This window comes from Diospyros lotus, chromosome 8, assembly GCF_014633365.1.
Source record: "Diospyros lotus cultivar Yz01 chromosome 8, ASM1463336v1, whole genome shotgun sequence".
Classification (NCBI taxonomy): domain Eukaryota; kingdom Viridiplantae; phylum Streptophyta; class Magnoliopsida; order Ericales; family Ebenaceae; genus Diospyros; species Diospyros lotus.
The window spans coordinates 40,748,400-40,773,183 of NC_068345.1; the positions used below are offsets into that span (position 1 = coordinate 40,748,400).

General features: G+C 39.7%; 1 protein-coding gene across 1 annotated transcript; it reads right to left on the reverse strand.

The window, feature by feature from the left end:
- Window positions 1–75: 75 nt before the first annotated feature.
- Window positions 76–24,502, reverse strand: LOC127808871 (uncharacterized). The gene is made up of 6 exons (XM_052347559.1): window positions 24,200–24,502; window positions 22,926–23,925; window positions 22,650–22,825; window positions 1,392–1,428; window positions 1,190–1,257; window positions 76–1,089 (listed from the first exon to the last, which is right to left on the reverse strand). The coding sequence occupies exons 1-6, from the start codon at window positions 24,304–24,306 to the stop codon at window positions 600–602; spliced, it is 1,878 nt and encodes a 625-aa protein (XP_052203519.1). The 5' UTR covers window positions 24,307–24,502; the 3' UTR covers window positions 76–599.
- Between the last annotated feature and the right edge of the window lie 282 nt (window positions 24,503–24,784).

Consider the following 24,784-nt stretch of genomic DNA (forward strand, 5'->3'; position numbering starts at 1 on the left):
TGTCATGAGAAGAGTTTTTATCCATAGAAAGAACCGAACAGGACAAGTTGAATCCTGCACAGCTTTTAAACCAAGTTGAAGAAGATATACCATGACACTCCTTAATCACCAATTTAACAGGTGAAACAATTCGTTCAACAATGCACTGTGTCTGAATTGAACTGAAATCCAGACAGCTATGGCTTCAAAAACTGTAACCACTAGAATAAGAATGTGACAAAAGACCAAATTAGTTCATAATCTGTATAACAAACACAAACCAAGGGCTAAGTTTATCACATCCTGTTGGCAAGTGGCAACATCAAATTAGTTTGTCTGAATGAATTCAGAAATTTCGAATGCCATTGCTGCTGGCCAAACAGGCCAAGCAGTTTTTATTTATTTGTTTCCTTTTCCAATTTTTGGTGATGGCGCGGGTGCAGGCTGAGAAAGAAGCGTGAAATTCGGATACCACGTTGCAGGTATACGCGCTCCTCACTGCAGGCAGCAGCACATCCCCACAGCTTCTAAAACGAGTGATCTTCCACCAGCTTAACCACACTCTCTCTCTCTCTCTCTTCTATCTGCAGGTGGGTGACATCTAAACCAACATGCAAAAATCAGTAACCATTAATCTGAGGCCTGGAGTTCGTATCCATGAGCCGAGAGAAAGGCATCTGGGCGCCGCGGCCGGGAGTGCCCCTATGGGGATGAAATCTCTCAGCAGCCTTGGGATCTGAAACTGACTTTGAGAAAGCACATGCAAGCTCAACTGCTGAAGCTGTTTTACCATAACGCAGTCCGGGAGAGTCAGATGAGACTGGTTTTGGCTGCTCAGCCGGCCTGCGCCATGTCTCTGGTGAAGGAGGCCTCTCCTGTGGCTGCTGCTGTGGCTGCTGGTGCTTCTCAATTTCCCTATTGGTCCTCCAATTCTCGCTTCGCCAGTTCCTCCTCTGGTTATCGGTCTTCTCAGCATCTACTCTGTTATCCCGCCTATCATTATTCTTTCTGATCCTATTATCAACCGGAGTGTTATCTGCTTTTTCATTATAGCGGGTGGGCATTGCATGTGTAGGTACCGTTTCAGTTCTGGGAACATCTCGCTTGATCCTTCATACAACAACGGATAAGTCAAGGCAAGATACCTATGCACAGGATCAGGAAATCTACCTTGTCAAAGGAAATAAATGAGTGAAGAAGATCACACTACCTATCAGGAGGTTGAACTCCATCATGATCATTGACAATGACGTCGTCAACACCCCGATCCTTCAGAACCTGAGCAAGATCAGCAATTTCATCAAATAGGATCAACCCCCAGTCTACTAATAAACTAGCACAATCTGCAAACTGCCTTGTAATGACTAAGTTTGAGACCCAATATCACTCAGTAAAACAGATCAATAACTTACCAATTCACGTGGGCGAGCACCACCAAACACACTGTTCCTGTATCAAGTGCAGATATGACAAACACATAAGCACAAATCACTAGGTCAGAACCCAAGGAACAAACAACAAAATAAACTTTTTTTAAAAAAACAGCATAATAAAAAAAGAAAAAAAAAAAAAAGAAAGAAAAGGCATCCATGCCATTTGCCAAAACTGGAGGCAGAAGGTTAATAAGGGAACCAACAAAAAATACAAGGAAAAATAACTTTTTAAAGTTTAAAGATATGGCTGCCTTTTGCAACCTGATTTTTTGAATTTTCTACCAAAACCACAAGGCGAGAGAAAGACCAATGTCATGGACCTAGGGTTCATGACAGGTTTTGAAGATAATTAGAAGGAATTGGGGAGTTAGATCTAAAGAAATGGGAGGAAATTAGGGAAGAACAAAACAGAGAGGGAGATTAGGGAGAACCAAGAGAAGAGAGGGAAATTGAGAGAGAGAATAGAGGAAAATTGGAGGGAGATTGCGACAATTCAAGAGAGGAAAATGAGAGAATTCATTTAACAATTCAAACATGATTACACTCCTACAACAGTAGCTTATTTATAGCCTCACAGCCCCTGCACCCATGTGCAATACAACTGTTTGGCCTCAATCCATACACCCATGTGCCACTATAATCCTAACAAATTGCAAAATACCTATTAAAAACTATTATATCCCTATTACAATATTACCTCTCTATTGCTCCTAGGAACATGACAATTCCCCCCCCCCCCGGTTCTCCTCTTTAAAACATTTATTGTCGCCAAGAAATGCCAAACCTTCACAGCTTCCAATATGCTTTTTCCTTCTCTTCCACAACTTGGATGGAGAAGTTTTGAAAAATCTCTATATGCATAACAAATTTGCAGTGGTTCTCGTGTCCACCTCGCCTAGAACACAGCCAAAATCGATTACTCTCTATTGGTCAAAGAGAGCAACTGAAATTTGCTAGTTGTTGTCCTTGCCAACTTTCCACACCACAATTTCTTCAATGTGGGCTGGTCCACGTCCAGAAGATTGGCTAACTATGACCCCAGCTTTCTTTAATATTTTGTCACCATTTGCAACAATATTTGCAAACGCCTTTAAATGCAGCAATGTAGAAATGTCAGGTTTAGGAGTTGATGCAGCATCAATTCCAGTCATCACTCCATCCCTCATCACAACAGGCAAAAATCCCAATTGGCCAACTGTAGCAATAACGCACAAAGCAAAAAACAACTTTATTCTCCACAGTCAAACTTTTGACTTATGCAGCTATCTTCCTTAGCTTTCCTCTAGCTACAGCCAGTCTCCAAGATTCCTCACAACTTTGAATCTGCTAATGGAGAGAATGCCTAGTAAGGTCGTAACTCATAGGAGATTTCCCTTGGTCAGAAGAGAAATCAGCATCTCTCTTTTCAGCGAGCTTGTCATGCTCCCCTGAAACACTTGCTTTGGTTACCTTTGTTACCACCAGCATCAAAAACTAGTTTGCACCTTTTGAATTCTGGCTTGCATCTTCGGAAATGACAGCAACACAGTGACACCATTTAGGATCAGCAAGACTTTCTCCTATTGGTGTTGTCTTCACTTTATCATTAGTTAAGGAATCCTCAGCATTATCCGAAACCATGGGCAATAGAACAATATCCTTAGGAACTCTACTATCAATTCCATTTCTTATAGAATTCCAATCCAAGACACCATCCAATCCTTTAGTCCTTGCACTAGTCACCAAAGGTAATGAATTGGCCTTGGCCCCCTTGGTCACTTCATCGAATATTGCCCCAGTTTCCTCTTTTATCCTTTCGATAGTTGCATCTTGAGGTACTACTTCTACTTTTAACTTCTCAATCACTACAGCAAAATTCCTCTTCCCTTCCAAAAATTCCTTGTTGTCTCCAGTTATTCCTGCCAACTAATTGACTGCATCAATCATCCCTTATTTTGAACTTCTTTCATTATCACTTGAAACATCCTCATCAAGAACTTTCCCAAAGGAATCAAATTGTTCCTTCGTACCTGTTGTCCCAACCACCAGATCGTTACAGCTTCCCTCCAAATAATGCTTTTCACTGTCAATATTATTTCCAATATTGCAGTCATCCTTGTTGTCATTGCTGCTTAAATCAAAATACTTCTTGTAGTCAAAATTGAAGGTACGCAATGAATCATTTTCCCACAATTTTGACCCTTACTTAGACTGTTGCATTTTAGGGAACTCTTGAGGCAAGAATGCTTCCTTAACCACGTCCTTCTTATTATCGTTTTCTTCCCTAGACATTCCAACATCCCATTCTGAAACAACCGTTTTGTCTCCCTGCATTGGATTCTGAGATTTGTCAATGGAGTTCCGGTTCCATGGACGAGTAAGATAAGGATTCCCTAGTGAGACATGATCTGACCCATTTTTTCAAGGAGAGTAAGGATCAATCGTGGGACCCGATAGCTTCTCTATAATAATTGGATTAGAATATTCTTTGGAAAGCAAACAAGTAGGTAGTCTAACCTGATTCCGTTTGACGAACATTATCATGTACTAGTCCCTCATCCAATTTATGAATTCATCTATAATTTCATGCATGTGATTGATGTCCTCTCGCAACAAACCGACAACACTATCTAGCTTCCTATCTACTACCGATTCTACAGATCTAACATGGATCTACCTCTCCGTCATCGTTGTTGTTACTTGCTGCAATTGCGATCGTCTCGGTTTCACCCTGATGTCATCTGCCATCAGAATTCAAATCACTAATGGGATCACCAACCGAGGAACAGCTTTGGATGATTCTACTAAGGATCAAATAGCTACTATTTAACCATCAGAATTGAGAAGCGATCGTTGCATATGCCTATAAACTCATTTCCAAAACTTCCTCCGTCAAAATCAATGAAGCTAAATTCGCCTACACAATTTGAGTATGGACTGTCGATCATTGTCCTAGTTTATGAAATGTGTTGAAGCATGCGTATGATGGGTGGTTGTGTGGGTTGTGTTCGTGTGCTATTGAGATTGTGTATTCCCATGTGCTCATGCGACAGTGTGCTCGTGCGCTAAAGGTCAAAGATGCAACAGGATTTTCAAATCTGGAATAAGGTCAAAGATGCAGCAACCTTCCTAATCTAGAATAAGAAACCTTCTTATTCTAGATTAGGAACTTTCCTAATAGTCTCTCTGGTCCTAGAATAGGAAGTTTCCTAATAGTTGCCTCAAGTCTAACTTAGGAAACTTTCCTAACAAGTGTAAATATGTATATGGTATTTCTTGTAAAAGATGGATATATTAAGTTTCCATATGTATTGATCTTCTCCTCTATAAGAGGAACCAACTATGTACATTATTTGAACGTAAAAAAATCAGTTTCAATTCTCTTCTTTTCTTATATGGTATCAGAGCCCTTGATTCTAGCCTGATTTGCCTTCAGCCCTAACGAGTGCCTTCATTGCAATGTCTTCCCTCTGCATTTGAGAAAGCCTTCATTCCTTCCCCACCATTCAATAAATCTGACTAGCAAACATGTCAAAATCCTCAAAAACTGTTTCAACCGTGGCAACTAGGGAATCTACTCCTGTTGATCAACCTTTTGGAACAGGGGATTTACCAAATGTGCATCACATCAGTCGTACCGCCTAGATAGTAGGAACTACTTGCAGTGGTCACAGCTCATCAAGACCTTCCTCAAAGCCCGAGGTAAAATCAGCCACTTAAATGGAATCCCACCCAAGAACTCAGATCCTACCTTCATAGCTTGGGATGTTGAGGATTCCCTCATCATGGCTTGGCTATGGAATACGATGCAACTAGAGGTTAGCAAGAATTTCATGTTTCTTGGAACAACAAAGGAGATATGGGAGACGGTGAGACAAACCTACTCCAAGGTGAAGGATGCCTCGGTGATCTTTGAAGTCAAAACCAAGATCAGCTCTACTAGGCAAGGTTAATCAACAATTACCGAATATTATAATAAGATGAAAGGATTGTGACTGGAGCTTGATCAATATCAAGCCATAAAAATGGTGTGCTGTGAAGATGCTTCCACCTTAAATCAATTTTTTTACAGAAATCACACAGTTGAGTTTCTAGCAGGCCTAAACCCTGAATTTGATCGAGTCTGAATTCAAGTTCTTGGTAGAGATAAGCTTCCCACTTTAAATGAGGTGTTTGCCATTGTGAGAAGTGAGGAAAACCGAGGAGGGGCTATGCTCAGTGAGCATAGCACTGAAAGTTCAGCCTTAATATCCAACAACAAAGAGGGAGCAGGAGGTGAAGTGTGGAAGGCAGTAGCCCAAACCAAGATCTCAGGTCATGAAGGGCAGTGGTGTACCTACTGTAAGAAGCCTCGACACACTAGAGAGACCTATTTTAAGCTTCATGGGAAGGAGGCTGTTTTGAATAGAATTGGAGGGTTTAAGAACATGAAGCCCCAAAATTGTCTTTCAAACAAGGAGCAAGAGGAAGAGGTTGATAAAGGAGATGCAACTAGAGCTGATTTCAACAAGCTCAATGCAGAGGAAATAAATAAGCTGAAGGCATTCCTAAGGACAATCTAGGATGGAGCATCTTGCTCCATTGCACAGCAAGGTAAAAATCTAAACTATAGTTCCTTTTCAACCTCCAAAACTGATAGGAATAACATGTGAGTTCTGGAGTCAGAAGCCAATGATCACATGACCCCCCAATTTTCATGTTTTTGATACCTATGAGCCAATTGAAACTACCAAACAGAATACTATCGCCAATGGGACCTTTGTTCCCAGCAAAGGAAAAGGCAAAGTTATTTTTAGCCCTCAATTGTCCATCAATCGAGTACTCCATGTACCAAATTTGACCACCAATCTTATTTCCATAAATCAGCTCACTAAAGTCCTAAATTGTCATGCTGTTTTTTTCTCCATATATGCGTAAATTTCAGGTCATGGACACAGGGAGTGTAATACCCCGTATAGACATAAGGTTGCCACGTAATTTCGAGGAGCTTGGGATACTGAAAAAACGGCTAGAAAGGGCAATAAGTCGCCGAATCGACTGCAAAGAGTATCCCGGGACTTGGATGCCTAAAGAAAATGGTACATCAGTAACGAGTGTCCTGATATAAGATTTATGGCATAAAAAGAAATCTGATTTGAAACGATTTTCGATACAGCTATGATTCAGGCTAAGAAACCAAATGAGGGTAAGGGATTCCCGGGAAGTCAACGGGACCCCGAGTAGGGCTATATTAAATATAAGAAACCACCCTTAAGAGGTTTCGAGAAGAAACATAAGGATTTTCGTTCAGCATATGATCTTACATATAATCAGGCCTAAGTGTAATTTATTAATTTTGGCCGAGGGAGGTCGAAACGATGGTTTCTAAGTCTTCGGGGGTGGAATGAAGGGTTTAGATCTTATGAGACTTAGTGGAATAGTTGGATAATGCAGGGGCTTGAGGATAAGGGCCAAAATGCAAAAGAAAGTTTCAAGGGGGGCCAAAGTGTAATTTTCGAAAACCTACACAGGCATGGCCGATCTGGCCGCAAGCATGGCATGAAAATCCGGAGAAATGGCTGCCAAGTCTCATCAGGGCATGGCCAAGGATGGTCTAGGAAGCGTGTGGGAGAAGCTATGGCCGATGATTGGCCACAATGGGGTCGAATTTGGCTATAAATAGCCGAGCTTTGGCCGAGAGTTTTCGCAAGTTTAAAGCTTCGATTTGGTCGAGTTTTGGGAAGTTTTTGAGGGTGAGATTAAGGGGCTTTTGTTCCCCAAGAGTAGAGGAGCATTTCTGGAGATTTTGAAGCATTTTGGAGTGGGTATAAAGGCGGTTTGGGCTTGGTCGAAAAGTCGCACGCGATGGCTGGACCGAGTCTGGTTTTGCTCAATTTAGAGGCCCTCCGGTGGTTGTTTCAGGCACCCAAGGGTACCTTCGTGATCGACTTAAAGAAGGTTACCAGTTGGTGTGGTCGGAGAAGAATTCCGGTCGTCGGCTGGCGAAGAGCTCGCCGGAGAAGAAAGAGCGCGTGGCCTTCACACGCTGCTACTACACACAATTCGCTCGCCTGGCGCGTGCCAAAGAGGTATTTTCTGATTTTTTTTTTTTTTTTTCCTCCAAAATTCTTGAAAAATTATTTTATGTATGATTATGTAAAAATATTTGAGAAAATAGTTGTGTAGATATTTATTTTGGATTATTAGTGATAAAAAAATGGGAGAAAAATAGGAAAATGTGAGGAAATTAAGGAGAAAATTATATTTTGATGATTATTGGATAAATATGATGATTAGGGTGCCTTGCAGCTTAAGGTGAAGTGACTCGTGCGAAGTTTGAGGTGGGCACGCAAATCGAGGCGTTTCACGCTTTTTGAGAAAATTTGACTTGCGTCTAAAGATGAGTGTTCATTCCTATGGCTTGGCTTATTGTGAGAAGTTATAAACTTTGTTTACTTGAATGGTAAAACCCTATGATGAATTCATTTTACCCGTGAGTGGTTGGTTTCGTGCGATGGTTCGTCCAGACGATTATTTGCATATGCATTGAATTTCGTACGATAAATTGCATACATTGAAATGTTGATTTTATGTTATGCATATTATGATTTTCGGCATTAGCATGTTATGGGTTGTCCATGTGGAACGTGAGTTGTTAACCTGTGACGTGACACTTGAGTGATAGTACTCGAGATACATGCCAAAAATTAATGTTATGTGACCCACTTGGGACGGGGTTGAGATAGACTTCACCCTACGGTACTCAAGTGGCGGGACTGAGAGTGGACTCCACCCCGGTTGTTAGCTCAAGTGGCGAGGCTGAGAGTGAACACCACCCCAGGTTCTTTTGAGCAATAGCATTAGTACCGAGGTGTCGTTGATTCTGGGGATAGTGCTAATATGATACTCTTGGGGTTAGGATTGCATTGGGTTTTGGAATGCTTTTGAGTGGGGGCATAATGCCTAACGATGATAATGGGGTGATACCCGAGTTCATATGTTCAGGTTGTCTCTCTTAAGCAGGATCATGTTTGCCAATGGGTCGATGTGGTCGTGTCGCCTTTAGAGATATTGCATTTTCCCCGATTAGGGTTAAGTGCTTTGTGGGGTTCTCTTAGGGCTGGAGTATGTTAGGATTTGTCGATTTTATATATGATTTTGCATATATTCATGAAAATGTTTTTGAACTCTCACTTAGATGATTCAGCATCTAATTTGAACTTTGTCCCTGAAATATTCAAACATTCCAGGTAAAAGCAACGGCCCTAAAGGAAAAGACATGATTGAGATGTAGCCGTTATGCTTTAGTTTCGTAGATCTTTGTCTATGATTCCGATATTCAAAGGTTATGCAATATTTTGATATTTTCATGTGAAACATCAATTTGGTTATTTAATTGTAAAAAGAATTTATCGGTTATATATCATTGAGGTTTCGATCTTACTTTCGCTAATATGATTGATATTACCTGTCTTAGTCTATTAATATAATTATTAAATTTGAGATGCTGAGGAGGTATTATCGGGATTGTCGGGAAATGATTATGTTGAGGGTATGTATATCGAGAAACTTATGTTGTGTGCATGATATTGAAAAAAAAAATATATCCTCGAAATTCTAAAGTAACGCTCGCTTCGAGAGAGTAGGGCATTATAGGGAGAACAATTGGTGCGGCTAAGAAACAACATGGGATGTATATCTTACAAGGGAAGAGCGCCTTTCCTAAAGAGAAACACCTACAGGTAGCTTATTCATCCAAATCAGTTTCAGATCTTTTTGCCATTTGGCTTCACCACTTTAGATTAGGTCATCCCCCTTTCAATCTATTAAAAGGAATGTTCCCTACATTGTTTGGGACTCTGGACCCTAGTACTTTTCAATGTGATGTGCGTGTAATGGCTAAGCATCATTGAGTGTCTTATCCAATTAGCAATAAACTCTCATCCAAGCCATTTAATTTAATCCATTCGGATGTTTGGGATGCTTATAAAGTTCTAAACAGCTCAGGGGCAAAGTGGTTCATTTCCTTTATAGATGATTGCACCCCAATGTGTTGGGTTTTTCTGCTGAAAGATAAAGCTAATATTAGAACTATTTTACCCTATTTTTACAAAATGATTCTAACTCAATTTGGCACTCCTATTCAAAGATTTAGGACTGATAATGCAAAGGATTATTTTAATAATCACTTGCATAAGTTTTTCCAACAAGAGGGGATAGTCCATGAATTTTCACTCCACAATAGAATGGAGTAACTGAAAGAAAGATGAAACATCTTATTAATGTGACTAGGACTCTTCTCTATCATCACCATGTTCCCAAACATTTTTTGGGGGAAGCTATTTTTAAAGCAACTTATGTAATTAATAGGGTTCCATCTAAGGTTCTTAATAATCAAAGTCCCTTTCAATGTTTGGCCTCTTTTATTCCTAGACTTGAGTTTGCATTCTCCTCTACCTCTTAGAGTGTTTGGATGTGTATGCTTTGTTCACATACCCAAAGTCAATCAAGATAAGCTTGATCCTAGAGCTAAAAAATGTGTTTTCCTTGGATACTCTCCAACTCAAAAGGGCTTTTAATGTTACAATCCTACGTCGAGAAAATTCTATCTCCAATAATGTCACCTTTATCTAGTCCCAATCATTTTGGGAGAGTATACAAGCTGAAGCTGATTCTGAAAATTCCTTCCTTTTTTCCAGGATCAGCAAACATCAAGTCCCAGTCAACTTGATGCTGCTGATCAACTTCCTAATCTGCTCCTTCCTTCTTCCCCTCAGCATGCTCCTTCCCATTCCTCTCATCCTAATACAATCCGTCCTGAACAAGCAAAGCAGCAGTTGTCATCTTCGGTTAGGTACAAGGGATCTCCCTATGTGTACAAAAGAAGGCAGCCTAGTGATGGTCCACAGCCTGCACCAACCTCAGCCCCGGACCCAAGTGTGGAAGTGCACATTCCTGGAGATTCCAGTTCAGCCTTAACAGACCCTGAACCTACTGACCTAGACCTTCCAATTGCCATCCAAAAAGGGGTCAGAAATTGTACTAAACATCCCCTAGCCAATTTCCTATCCTACCATCGCCTTTCTCCTAGTCCTAACCATAAAAGCTTCCTAACATCCCTAGATGCTATTGTTATTCCAAAGTCAGTGGAGGAAGCTCTAAAAGATCATAAATGGAAAGGGGCTATGTTGGAAGAGATGAGGGCTCTACACAAAAATCAAACCTGGGAATTAGTGCCTCAACCCAAGGGAGTTAGGCATGTGGGCTGCAGGCAAATATTCAATTTAAAGTATAAGACTAATGGTACCCTCGAAAGATGCAAAACTAGTGGCCAAAGGCTATACTTAATCCTATGGTATTGATTACCTTGAGACCTTTGCACCAGCAGCAAAAATGACAACAGTCCGAGTACTTATATCCTTAGCAGCTAATCTTGGGTGGAAGCTGCAACAACTTGATGTTAAAAACGCATTTTAGCATGGGGATTTGAAGGAGGAGGTCTTCATGGAATTACCTCCTAGCTTTACCCATGAAGGAGCAAGGCAAGTATGCAAGCTTAGAAAGGCTTTGTATGGACTCAAGCAGTGTCTCCACAAGCCTAGTTTGGCCAGTTCTCTACAACTATGAATGCTATGGGATACCATCAAAGTAGAAGGGATCATACCCTCTTCATCAAACATATGAGAGAAAAGGTAACAGCATTGTTGGTTTATGTTGATAATATTATTGTGACAGGAAACAATGAAGCTAAACAGGAACTTCTCAAGCAAAACCTAGCCAACAAATTTGAAATTAAAGACCTTGGGATGCTGAAATATTTCTTGGGGATTGAAATTGCATACTCACAAACAAGAATTTTCTTGTCTTGACGTAAGTATGTTCTTGACTTACTTGCTGAAACAGGTCTACTAAGAGGAAAGGGAGAACGGATTCCTGTGGATCCTAACATAAAACTGTAGGAAAACCCTACTAGAGAGGCTGTAGACGAAGGGTGGTTCCAACAATTGGTAGATAAATTGATATATCTCTCTCATACTAGATTTGACATAGCATTTACTGTCAACCTAGTGAATCAATTCATGCACAGCCCCACTGAGGAACACATACATGTAATGAGAAGAATATTAAATTACCTAAAAGCTACTCCGGGCAAAGGCATTCTTTTTGCACCAAGAGCTGATTTAGAGGTACAAGATTGTACAGATGCTGGTTATGGAGGCTCTCTAGTTGATAGGAGGTACACAACCGAATATTGTGTATTCTGAGGGGATAACTTAGATCTTGGAGGAGCAAAAAGCAAGGAGTTGTGTCAAGATCAAGTGCTGAGGCAGAATTCAGGGTTATGGCCCTTGGAGTGTGTGAACTCTTATGACTGTAGATAATTCTAGAGGACTTGAAGGTCCCGGTGCAACGGCCCATTGAATTGTTGTGTGACAATCAATCAGCAGTGATTAATATTGTCCATAATCCTGTGCAACATGACAGGACCAAACATATTGAGATTGACGGGCATTTTCTTAAGGAAAAATTGGAGCCCGATTTTCTCAAAATTTCCTATGTGTCATCTAACCAACAGATAGCAAATGTTCTTACCAAAGGGTTGCCTATCAAACGGTTTGAGGATCTAGTAGACAAGCTGGGAATAATAGACATTCATTCACTAGCTTGAGGAGAAGTGTTGAAGCATGCGTATGATGGGTGGTTGTGTGGGCTATGTTCGTGTGCTCTTGAGATTGTGTATTCCTGTGTGCTCATGAGACAATGTGCATGTAGTGTGCTCGTGCGCTAAAGGTCAAAGATGCAACAACCTTTCCTAATCTGGAATAAGGTCAAAGATGTTAGGAACTTTCCTAATAGTCTCTTCAGTCCTAGAATAGAAGTTTCCTAATAGTTCCCTCAAGCCTAACTTAGGAAACTTTCCTAACAAGTGTAAATATGTATATGGTATTTCTTGTAGAAGATGGATATATTAAGTTTCCATATGTGTGGATCTTCTCCTTTGTAAGAGGAACCAACTGTGTACATTATTTGAATGTAAGAAAATCAGTTTCAATTCTCTTCTTTTCTTACAAAATGGCTTCCAAGACCGTCGTATCCGCTTCACCCTTCCACTTCGAGCAACAACGGCTCTGTTGAAGTTTGCCTAGAGTTTGTGCGGTAGAAGATCAGTAAAGTATGGAAGATTATTGGCTGGAAGTTATTAAACAGTTAGGGTTTTTTTAAGCCAAAGTGTAATTAATGTAAACTTTGGGGGTCTAACTGTAATTTCTCTATAGTCATTAGTTATATGGGGGTTCTGCCTCCTCTATAAATAAGAGGGCAAGGCGGCAGTCTAACATCTTCCTCTCTCTTGCCAAGTTCTCTTCTTCTATTGTGAGTATTCTTTGTTTTAGAGAAAGTGAGGCATATGTATTGTGTTCTTGAGTTTTCTTGGAGTGAACAAGGGCTGTACTTGAGTGATAGGATTGAGAGAGAGGTTGGGTTTTGTACTGATCAGTTTCATCCTAATAAAAGGCTGCTCTTGGTGGGTGTTTGAAGGCTGGATGTAGGATTGCCAAAGGCATTTCGAACCAGGATAAAATCTGCGCCTAATGCTGTTTGGTTTGATCTTTTTATTCTGTTATTTCCTTTTCTGTTGTCCATATATTCTATTTCTATTCTTTCATTGCATCCGAGAGTGTTTGAGAGGGTTTATGTGAGGGTTTTCTCGTCTAAGGTTGTAACCTAAGAGTCCTAAGGTTAACAATTTGGTATCAGAGCCTCCCCTAGGATCAAGAACTGCTTTCTTGCAAGGTTTCTTTATATTTCTTGTTGATTTAATCTACCTACTGTCTTCGGCCATGGCTGCAACAAGATATGATGTAGAGAAATTCACTGGCCATAATGATTTTGGCCTTTGGAGGATTAAAATGAAAGCTTTACTAGGGAACTTAGGACTGAAATCAGCCTTAGAAGAGGAAAGAAAATTGCCTGAAACTCTCTCGGCAGAACAGAAACAAGAAAGGCTAAAACAGAAAGAGGAAATTGATGAGAAGGCCTTTAATACGTTGATTCTTAGCCTTGGTGATAAGGTTTTAAGAGAAGTATCCAAGATGACCACCGCCCTATCCCTATGGAATAGGTTAGAGACCCTATATCTAACCAAGACCCTTTCTACTCGGTTGTTCTTGAAAACCCGCTTCTTCTCATTTAGAATGGGAGAAGGTCAGAAATTGCATGATCATATTGATGATTTTACAAAGCTGTGTTTGGACCTAGAGAACATAGATATCAAGTATGATGATGAGGACAAGGCCCTCATTCTCTTGCATTCTTTGCCTAAGACCTATGAGACCTTTGTTGACATACTAAAGCATGGCAGGGAAAAACTGTCACTTGATGATGTAATTGGAGCTTTAAACTCCAAGGAACTGCAACAAAAGGTAGAGGTAAATAGTTCTCGAGGAGATGCCCTAGCAGCTGTGTCTAGGCCGGAAAAGGGGGATCAAAGAAATAAGGATAGGGGAAGATCTAAGTCTAAAAATAGTAGGAGATCTGTTAGGTGTTTCTTATGTCATGAGGAGGGCCACATCAAGAGAAACTGCCCAAACAAGAAGAAAGAAAACCAGGAGAAAACCAGCCCCGAATGCTCTAACACCATGTGTGGTTTTGGCTATGAGAATGCAGATGTCCTATAGTTTTTCTAGGTATGCTGGTAGAGTAGCATAGGTCCTAGGTTTAGGGTGTTCTTCTCATAGCAAATGGGTATTTACCCATAGAGACATGCTGGAAGGGGAAATGGTTTGTCTAGACATCAATCTAAGGCCAAGATAATTGGAGATGTGAGAATAGGAAGCATGGTGGAGCTGTTCCAGAATATTAGAAACTGTAAAAATGTCCCTGTTTTTAAATAAGAAAGTCTAATGTCCTTAGGAATAATTAGATAATGAGAATTGGAGTCCTAAGAAGTTGCAAGGATCTCTTAGAGAGATGGTAGCAACCCTCAAGAATAGAGGATATGTGGTGCATGTTTGCAGGTCTTGTGGATAAGCTGCAGCCACTAAGGATAGCCTATGATAAGTTAGGTTAGCTCATTTCTTGAGGATGGCTCACAATGGTGAGCAAGGACTGGGAAAGGTATCTAAGGCTAGGGATATTAGGGGAGGGGAAAATTTGCAGGTATATAGGAATAGAATCCATGTAGTTTTTTGACTAGGTCTCCATATGTAGTGTTGCCTAGGATGGGATAAGTTAGAAGCCAAAGGTTAAGTTACAAGTGAGATATGGAATTGTCGGGTCTAAGGAGTCTTATGCACTATTTTGAGTGCTAAAGAATAGGCTGTCAAATAGAATCTCTTGTGCAGAAGAGGGATGCACTCTTGTCCAAATGAATGGCATGCAGCCATGTAAATTTGGGGAGAATCTTGGACTTAAATGGAAGATCTCTTAGGTTATAGGGGTGGAGTGCTGAGAAGTGTCTATTTGAGAATTAAGGAAGGTGCTGGAAATGGGGAAAAGTCTAGGAAAAATGCTAGACAAATGGCCATTGATTAAAGCAGCACATGAAGGCTTAATTTTGGATCAAATAGGTATCACTAACAGCCATTATCCATGTGGAATCTAAGGGGAAAAGTGATCCTATAGAGTAGCCCAAAGGAATAGAGGTTAGAGGGAATGGTAAGCAAGGTTGATTGCTTAGAAGGTCTCTCTAGGGATGATGGTAATTCCGGGTGAAGGTATAAGGAATCTGATCCCTTTAGGATAAGTCCAAGGGTTGAATTGTTGAGTGCATGGAAAGCTGTGTGTATTTCAATGGTATGCCTAGGGAAATGTAAGGCAGCTTCATCAGTATTTGTTCATGAAGGATTCTCAAGGTATAGCTGAGTGTCAAGATCAGTTTTGAGAGTGAAGAATAAAGGGAGAAGCTGGAATTTCTAAGGCATAGAGGTTGAAATAGGATTTGGATAGCTTAAAGCAGCCTAGGTTACCCAATCTTAAGCATATCTTGATTCCCTGGTAGATAGTTAGAGGAGAGTTAAGAAAAGAAGTCTAGCAGTCTTGTTCTGAAACAAACATGAGAAGAAAGGCAGTGGTAAAGCCTAAAGGCCGGATTTTTTGGGAGCTAGGAATGGAGTCTAGCTGTGAAAGGTCAATCCGGGTGAGGTGCACTGTGTTTGTAATGCTGTGTAAAATTTTAAACCCTTGAGGAGGATAATTTTTAATAAGAGTTGCAGGTTTAGTTATTGCAGCTAGAATTTATCCAAAGAGTGGTCCATTATTATGTTTTACAGCATTGATATGTTTTTCTTTGATGTGTTTGTGTTTGATTTGATCAGGTTTGTGTCCATCACTCATGTGGAGAGCAGGTTTTTTTTTTTTTTTTGGCTATCGGATGAAGAACTCAAGGCAAATGGTGGAGATTTGTTGAAATTTGCCTAGAGTTTGTGCGGTAGAAGATCAGTAAAGTATGGAAGATTATTGGCTGGAAGTTATTAAACAGTTAGGGTTTTTTAAGCCAAAGTGTAATTAATGTAAACTTTGGGGGTCTAACTGTAATTTCTCTATAGTCATTAGTTATATGGGGGTTCTGCCTCCTCTATAAATAAGAGGGCAAGGCGGCAGTCTAACATCTTCCTCTCTCTTGCCAAGTTCTCTTCTTCTATTGTGAGTATTCTTTGTTTTAGAGAAAGTGAGGCATATGTATTGTGTTCTTGAGTTTTCTTGGAGTGAACAAGGGCTGTACTTGAGCGATAGGATTGAGAGAGAGGTTGGGTTTTGTACTGATCAGTTTCATCCTAATAAAAGGCTGCTCTTGGTGGGTGTTTGAAGGCTGGATGTAGGATTGCCAAAGGCATTTCGAACCAGGATAAAATCTGCGCCTAATGCTGTTTGGTTTGATCTTTTTATTCTGTTATTTCCTTTTCTGTTGTCCATATATTCTATTTCTATTCTTTCATTGCATCCGAGAGTGTTTGAGAGGGTTTATGTGAGGGTTTTCTCGTCTAAGATTGTAACCTAAGAGTCCTAAGGTTAACAGGCTCGATTAAATCTGCAACGAGTCGTCGACTCTGTTGTAATTCTTCCGAGAATTCAATTGACTTTGATGAATCAACTACACTGAATTGCCAAAATCGCTTGTGGAGTTAATCACGTCAGCTAGCAATAACCCTTAGAATCAGATCGAAAACAACTGCCTATCCACTGTCAATCACCTCCATGCATCGTGTTATAAATTGGGAGAACTGACAGTCTTTAAATGCACCCAAGAAACCACTCAACACACTCACAACTCACTGGCCAACAAACCACAAGACATCAGATAATAAAGAACAGAATTTAAAGGCATAAAACAGAACAAGAAACACAATCAAACCACATGAGACGCAACCTTTTATCCTGGTTCAAGCCAATTGAATTGGCTCTACATCCAGCAATCCAACACCCTCAATCGAGCAGCCTTTATTCAGTAGAAATTGATCAATACAAAACCCAAGCTCTCATACTGTAACGACCCGTTAGTGGGTCTAGGTGTTATGGATATTTTAGTTTGCACATTAGAGTTGTTGCCTTTATTAATTAATTGTTAAAAATATTATATGAGTTGGTAATGGGGGTAAATTAATGAAAATAATATTTGGTGTGAAAAAGTCTCAAAGTTGTGGGCTAAATGGGTTTGGGCCTTATTTGAATTAGACCATTGATAAATAATTAAATCTTAAGTGTAAATGAATTGGGTTGAACCCAAATCTCAAGAAAAGTCCATTGGGCCTTAATTGGATTGGGCCATATATTTTGACTTGGGCTTGGGCTATATATTTTGACTTGGGCTTGGGCTATGGGCATAGAGAATGGTATCTTAATTAAAAAGAAAAAAAGATTAAGAAAATGGTAAAATGACCAAAATGGGTAAGAGATATGTGAATTGTGTGTGTTAGTATGAAGGGTAAATTAGAGAAAATTAAAAGGGAGATGGATTGAAAGGAGTTGGGAGACAAGTCTCCCACATTTTTTTTCCTCCTTTTCTTTCTTCTTACTTTCTTGTTCCCTTCTTCTTCTCCCTCTCCCGATTGTCTCTTCTTCCTCCATTGTTCTTCTTCATTGAAGCTTTAAGTGGAGACTATGGAATTTTCAATTTCAAGGGGTGTCTTCATCTCTTTGGATTGCAACCATCTAAGGCAAGTTCCCTTCCTTCTTGTTTCAAATTCAAGATCTTCTTCTTCTTCTTCTCCTTATGATTGTGTAAGTTCTTCTTCTCTTGATTATATTTTAATGCAAGTTCTTCAACCTTGTTTCCATCTTAGAAGGCTTGTTTCCTTCATTTTTAAGTTGTTGCTCTTAAATTCTTATTCTCGGATTCACTGACCATGTTATGTTCTTTGGTCTATAACTCCTTGTGTTTATATCCAAATTGAGATCCGTTTGTTGGGTTGTAAACTAGACATCTTAAGCTTCATTTTAGACACAAGAATCGAATTTTTTGACTAAGATTTGATCATGTTATAGCCTTGTAAATCCCTGCTAAGATCTGAAAATTTTACTGCTTTCGAGTAAACTGACCTTGTTGTACTCTTTAGGGTATAACTCTCTGTGGTTATATCCGATTCAAGATCCGTTTGTTTCTGTATAAACTAGACTTGATAATCTTCATTTGGTAAATTTTTTAGAATTTTTGGCTGTGTTTTGAGCCTACAGTATCCTTGTAAATTCTTGCCCAGAATCTGGAAATTTTCTGCTCTGTTTTTGAATAATCTGTTCTTGCTTCGGTTTTTGGGGTATAATGCTCTGTGGTTATATCCAAATTGTGATCCATTTATTTTTTCTATAAAATAGACTTCATGGGCTTTGATTCGGTATAAGATTTGAAATTTTTGGTTATGATTTGTACCCATAACAACCTTGTTGAATTCTATGTAGAATTCTGTAAATTACTGTTACAAATTCTGCCTTGTTTCGGTTTTTGTGGAATATCTCCTTGTGGTTATTTCCGATTTCAAATCTAGTTGATGTTCCAGAAACTAGACTCATTAGGCTTTTATTTGGTATATCGTTTGTGGTATTTTACCAAATATTGAGCCTAGATTGGATTTTTGAAAATATGCTTGAAATCTGGAAATTTCTGAAATATGTTGTTATTCAACTCTTCCTATGTAGTCTATCATTCCTACGTTTAAAATTATGATTTTTGTATAGTTCTTCCATTGTTTTTTTGAATTATTCTTGATAACCCTCATTGTTGGATAAAAGGGTTTTATTTTCCTTATTTCGATAAATCTTGCAATATTAATTCGTTTTCTTGTTGAACATTGCAAAAATCTAAACAGGGTTTTGTGTCACCCTACATTTCTTAAGGAATGACATTTATTCATTAGGGTCTAGTGTCATGCAAGATTTAGTGTTTCTTGCATGTATAAATTTTGATTCCTTGCGATTATTATTGGGGTAAAAATATACCGTAAATATTGGTTTGGACATTTCTATAAGTATGAGTCAATAAATGTATTAAAATTTACCCTGTGATCATAAGATAGTGCACACTTTAATTTATGTAATTGTGCATGTTAAGCATGATTTGAGATTTTTCTTAATCATTGAGGATTGACATGAAATGGGGATATGCATATGTGATGCATGATTATACTGATTTGCGCACCTATTATTTTGCGCGACGGCTAAGTCCGTGGATGAGAAAGGATATCCTATGAGCGCTTGACGCGGGTGAGGTGGCCATCAACCCAGAAGGCGTGGCTCAAATTGTTATCATTTGTTGATGTATTTTCATGATGTATATATATTCATGAATGGATATATATATATATATAGGCCGTGAGAGCCTTGAGAATTATGCAGAAAAAATTCCCTACTATTGGTGCATATGCATGAGCATGGGAACGAGTGCATAATATATGTAATAATCACGGCATGGGAAATTAATGTAAACCGAGAACTTATGAGTCGCGTTATACTAATATCTCCTCATAGAGTTGTTTATTCTATCTTGATTATCCCTGCCTTTGATTCTATATCTCCATGCTTTATAAATACACTTGCTGAGCCTTGTGGCTCACCTTGTTTACTCTCATGTCATTCCAGGTACAAGTAGAGCAGTGGTTGAGGGCGAGCCCAGTGGGGCTAAAGCCCAGGGTTAGAAGTGTACAGAGACCTTCCAAATTAGATGGTCTATGTTAGCATTTGTGATGAGGGCAAGTGTGAGGAAATTTTATGTTGTAAAATTTGTTAGTGCCCTTGTATTTCATTTTGTTTAGACTATGGTCTAAGATGTTGTAAACCTTTATGTTAGCTTCCGCTGAGTTTATCTAAGGATAGTATTATGGTGTTGTATGTTATTGTTCTATATCACACTTGTGATGACCTCCTTTCGGATATCCTATGCTAGCGGGACTATCCGGTAGTGGGCCACTACACATACAATCCTATCGCTCAAGTACAATCTCTCATTCACTCCAAGAAAGTCCAAGAACTCATACACAAGCCTCACTTTCTCTAGAATAACATGTACTCACAATAGCAACCGAGAACTTGAAAGAATATTAGATCTGTCTCAACTGCCGCCTTGCCCTCTTATTTATAGAAAAGACATGTCAAAATGTGATTCTAACAAGAGAGAGTTCTCTCACAATTTAGTGAGAATTGTGCGGGAACTGGTGAATTAGAAGGAAAGAAAGAAGGAATAGAGAGAGAGAGAAAGAGAAGTTGAGAGGGAAATTGAATCAATTGAATTCCCAAAAGATATCTCCCATGGTCATAAGGGTTGGTTATATAAGTACCAAGCCTTGGCGCCAATATTTGGGTTACATTTGAATTAGACCCATGTGCTAGTAACTACCAATCTAATTTATATTACACTAGTACCCTTTACCCTTCTACCTTATTATTCTCCTTATTTACATAATAGTCCCGTGAAAAGGCGGAACCCCCATATAATTAATCAAATATGGGATATTATAGTTAGACTCCCAAAGATACAACAATTACATTTTGAGAAATAAAACCCTAACTGCCTAAAAAAAATCCAGCAGATAAATAAATCTTCAAAGCTTGCACTAATCTCCTATCATCTATCTCGAGGCAAACACAACACATTGAAATCTGATTTCGAGAATCAATGGCCATCTTCGTCTTCAAAAGTCAGACAAGAGTGCCCAAAATTTTCAGGTGACAAGCGCCTCACATCAACCCAGGAGAATCGCTCACCCAATCACCATCTAAGGAGTGTCGAAATTCACCTGAATTTGCTAGGATCTACTTCGCGCCTCACTACTGACGTTCGCTAAACTTAGCTGGCTCTTCGTTATCACATGCAACGACTTAGACCCAACCGCTAGGGAACCACAGTCAAGATCACAATTCAATGGCTGAGGGTCACCAGCTCTACTTCGCCTTCACACATCGCTGCTTCCGGTTTCCATAGTCATCTCTAAATTCCGAGAATCAATCCTCCTTGTGTCGAGATCAAATTTTGAGTCAGTTGTGTCAGACGGTAGGCTGGACAGCAACCATCATTTTCTGTCGGAAATTAATCAACAAGAAAACTGCTAAGGAATGATGCTTTGATACCAATTGTCACGGACCTAGGGTTCATGACAGGTTTAAAAGGTAATTGGAATGAATTGGGGAGTTAGATCTGAAGAAATGGAAGGAAATTAGGGAAGAACAAAACAGAAAGGGAGATTAGGGAGAACCAAGAGAAAGAGAGGGAAATTGAGAGAGAGAGATTAGAGGGAAATTAAAGTGAGATTGAGAGAATTCAAGAAAGGAAAATGAGGTAATTCATTCAACAATTCAAACATGATTACCCTCCTACGACAGTGGCTTATTTATAGTCTCACAGCCGTTGCACCTATGTGCAATACAACCATTAGCCTCAGCCCATGCACCAATGTGCAGTACACTATAATCCTAACAAATTGCAAAATACCTCCTAACAATTATTATATCCCTATTACAATATTGCCCCTCTATTGCTCCTAGGGACATGACAACCACTTTGGAGCAAAGTCATTAATAAGTATAACTTAAACTATGTTAAATGTAATATATCATTTGTATAATTAAATTAGAAGGCCTATTTGGTTACACTAACGAAACTAGAAAGACTAACAAAATTAGTACAAATAATCTACAGTGAGCAAAGAATAAGCCACTCTCAGTCAATTCATATTTACATGCTAAAGCCAGTTTAATAAGGATGTTAGGATAATCAACTCTAGCAGACCCCTTCCAGATAAATAAGCAACAGGTGTGAGAATAAATACAACTTGTCAAAAGGGAGATTAATGAATTCCATACACTGTCATATATTTGTGGAGAAGAAAAATATGTTAAGCTTTAACATGAGCATGGGCAGCAAAACAAAGTTACCAACCTGTTATCTCATGTAAATCAAGAATAAAAACAGCATTTGGAAGGTGGAAAGTAGGGAGAATATCAAAATACAAGTAAAATCATTTCATGCTGGGCATCTTTGAGAAAGAATTCCCAGATCAAACACATAAAAGAAAAACATAATTGCCACTGCAATTCTGTCCCTTGAGGTACACCTAAAGTTTAAATAAACAACTATGAAAGGGCATCCATAATGCATGAGCCTCTCTGCCTTGTGCGGGTTGGGAAAGGATTGTATTTGAACATAGCCTTATCACATAAAATAGGGAGGAAAAAAAGACAAACAAAAAGGAAGAAGAAACAACATGGCCAAGAGAAAGAAACAAAAAAGGAACCAATATGCATATGTATGTTAAAATATATGGCTCCAGAGAACCAGAGGCTTTTATTTCATCGGCATATCTGACTCAACTGACACCCTAAAATGAGAATTCAGAGATCATTCATCAACCAAACTACACGTGGAAATCTCTCATCATCAATTTCACAACCCATCCTCCACACACCCCCCAAACCAGCTTAGACCTCTTAGAGGGCAACATGAGAAAATATGAAAATGCATACATTCAGAAGCCAAACCACTGTTCTTATGAACAATGAAACATATAAAGCAGTTTCAAGTATAAAATTCATACAAATTTTTCTCTTCTTAGTCTGAAGTCCCTACTATTCACAATATACTGTCTCCCCCACCCATCTCTCAAGTTACAGGGTTACCTGAATTATCTAATTTTTGTTCATTTAACAAGCCCACGTTAATTCTCTAGGATGATGAAATAGATCAACAAAATTACTTGAACAAACATCAAATTCCCAGAGAAGTAAACAGGGTTCAGAAAATCATTAAGGGAAATCGTTTGCTGGCATTTGTCAACAGCGACAAGACTAGTTACTGACCTTTCTCTTTCAGTATTTCCTTCCAATTGTTCAAGAGGCTGAGACCTTGGCTTTAAATTCAACTTTGGTCGTTCAACAGTTTGATTTCCATTGTCAGCTCCAGATAGTCCAGACTTTGTGGTATTTGCATTTCCATAGGGTTCAGCAACATTTTCCCGGTGATCAGAATTACGTGGCTGATAGTACCCCCGCATTCAAGAGGCAAAGGGAATGTAAAGCAATGGAATCCATAAAAAGATATCCAAGATAAAAACACACACACACATATAGTTTTACCTGCTTATAATCAAGATTTGATTCAGAACCCTCCAATGGCTTGGACCTTGGTAGCAGTTTCAACTTGGGACATTCTGATTGGTCTGAAGGCACCGGTGATGGCAATTCCAATCCACCAAATTTGCTGCCATTATGGGGCGGTTGAAACCTATCAGTGTGACTTGTAGGTTTACTCTCTATTGTTTTTGAGTACATAGGAGACCTTGCCCGCTCATAGGTTGGCAGCTCCCTGCCACCACTCCGCATACCATCATCAATGGTCAAACTCTTTTCAGCATGCCTTACCAACATCGCATCATGATATTCCAAACTACCTGCCGAATCCCTCATGTGGAGGCTGCTGTTACCATAAAAACTTTCACCTTTGGAGTGAAATTCACTCTCCGTCGCATTATGTCTAATGGCCTCAACATCTGTTGGATGATGGACTGACTGCTTAGACTGCCATCTCCCTGATGAAACCTTCTCAAGGGCACTGGCATGAGCTAACTTAGAGGCAGCATTCAGACTTGATAATGCAGCAGGCAACGGCTCAGTGGGACTCACCACTTCCTTCCTCATAGCCCACGCATTTGGGTGTGCCCCAGAAGGCTGACTAGCAGTATTGCCACCAAAGTTCTGAGAATTGCCCCCAATCGGACTTGCTTCCGCAACCCTCCCAGCATAAGAACCCGGACCACCACTAGATAGCTGAGACACTGAAGCCTGTCGGCTAGGCAATCTCCCTGAACATGAGTAATCAGGTTTCGACTCCCCCCGTGTTGGCATTACACGAATACTCTCCTCACTCACTGTCCTGCGGGGACCCGACCCGCCATCCAATGGCTTCCGCTCATCCTCATCGAAATTCCGGCCAATACGCGCGCCTGGAGTGAGAAACGGGGCCTTATCATCAAAAGTACTCCTCGCCGCCCCCGCTGACCCAGGCCGCAGTAGCCGATGATCGGATCTCCCAATAGGGTTTCCCCAAGACCCCTGCCGGTCCGAAGGCCTCACAATTCTGTCAAAAAAGATGTCCGCTTCGTGAGACTTTTCCTAGGGCTTGCATTACAGATCTACTAAATTCACAAATTCAGCCATATATCGAACCAAGAAAACTATATTACACATACATACACATGCACGTACATCCCCAGATCTGAGCAATATAAAAATAGAATCAGATGAACAAAAAGAGATCCGGATTGAAACCAAGAATTATCTCGATTGCAGATATTAACACGTTAAAGTTTCAACGTTCCGGGGGAGAGGATGAATTAGACGATGAAACTTACAGGCCAGGAGCAGAAGGGAGACGGAGATCGGAAGGGATGGAGCCGCCATGGAAGTCCTTGAGCGTCATGGTGGTTGTGGAGCCTCCCGAAGCCTTCTTCTTCGACATTATTCTGCCTCTCTACTCCCTCCTTCTCTCTCTGTATATGTATATATACGATAGATATAGATATAATAATAAACTTCTATTCCCCTTCTGGATTTCTCTTTCGACGGGGCTTCACAGGAGGAGGTGGAGGAGAACGGACGAAGAAGAGGAAGCAGAGAGACAGATTTTAGCGTTCCGCACAGGGGTTCACCTCTCTACAAGTGTGTGTGGTTTGTATCCCCATGGACCAATGCTACGACGTCGTACCGAGCATGTTATAATAATAATTTTTTCTCTGTTCCGCAATAAGTTAGATACAACACATATCTATGATTCTAAAATAAAAACCTCATTTCGTATTAGTAATTAGATATTTGTGCTGCAAATTTAGTAAATTTGCCCTCGTAATTGCTGAATTTTTATACAGAAAACCCTTTCAGAACAAGGTGTTACTAGATTTTTTTTATCATAATTATTTTTTTAATACATAATCATTACT

What these genes read in the sequence shown, in the direction of transcription:
- LOC127808871 (XM_052347559.1), bottom strand. Translation starts at nt 24,306, where the DNA reads ATGTCGAAGAAGAAGGCTTCGGGAGGCTCCACAACCACCATGACGCTC. An exon ending in CAAATCTTGATTATAAGCAG is followed by an intron (nt 22,826 to 22,925) that starts GTAAAACTATAT and finishes GGGTACTATCAG; the next exon opens with CCACGTAATTCTGATCACCG. An exon ending in GGAGTTCAACCTCCTGATAG is followed by an intron (nt 1,090 to 1,189) that starts GTAGTGTGATCT and finishes TGTTGTATGAAG; the next exon opens with GATCAAGCGAGATGTTCCCA.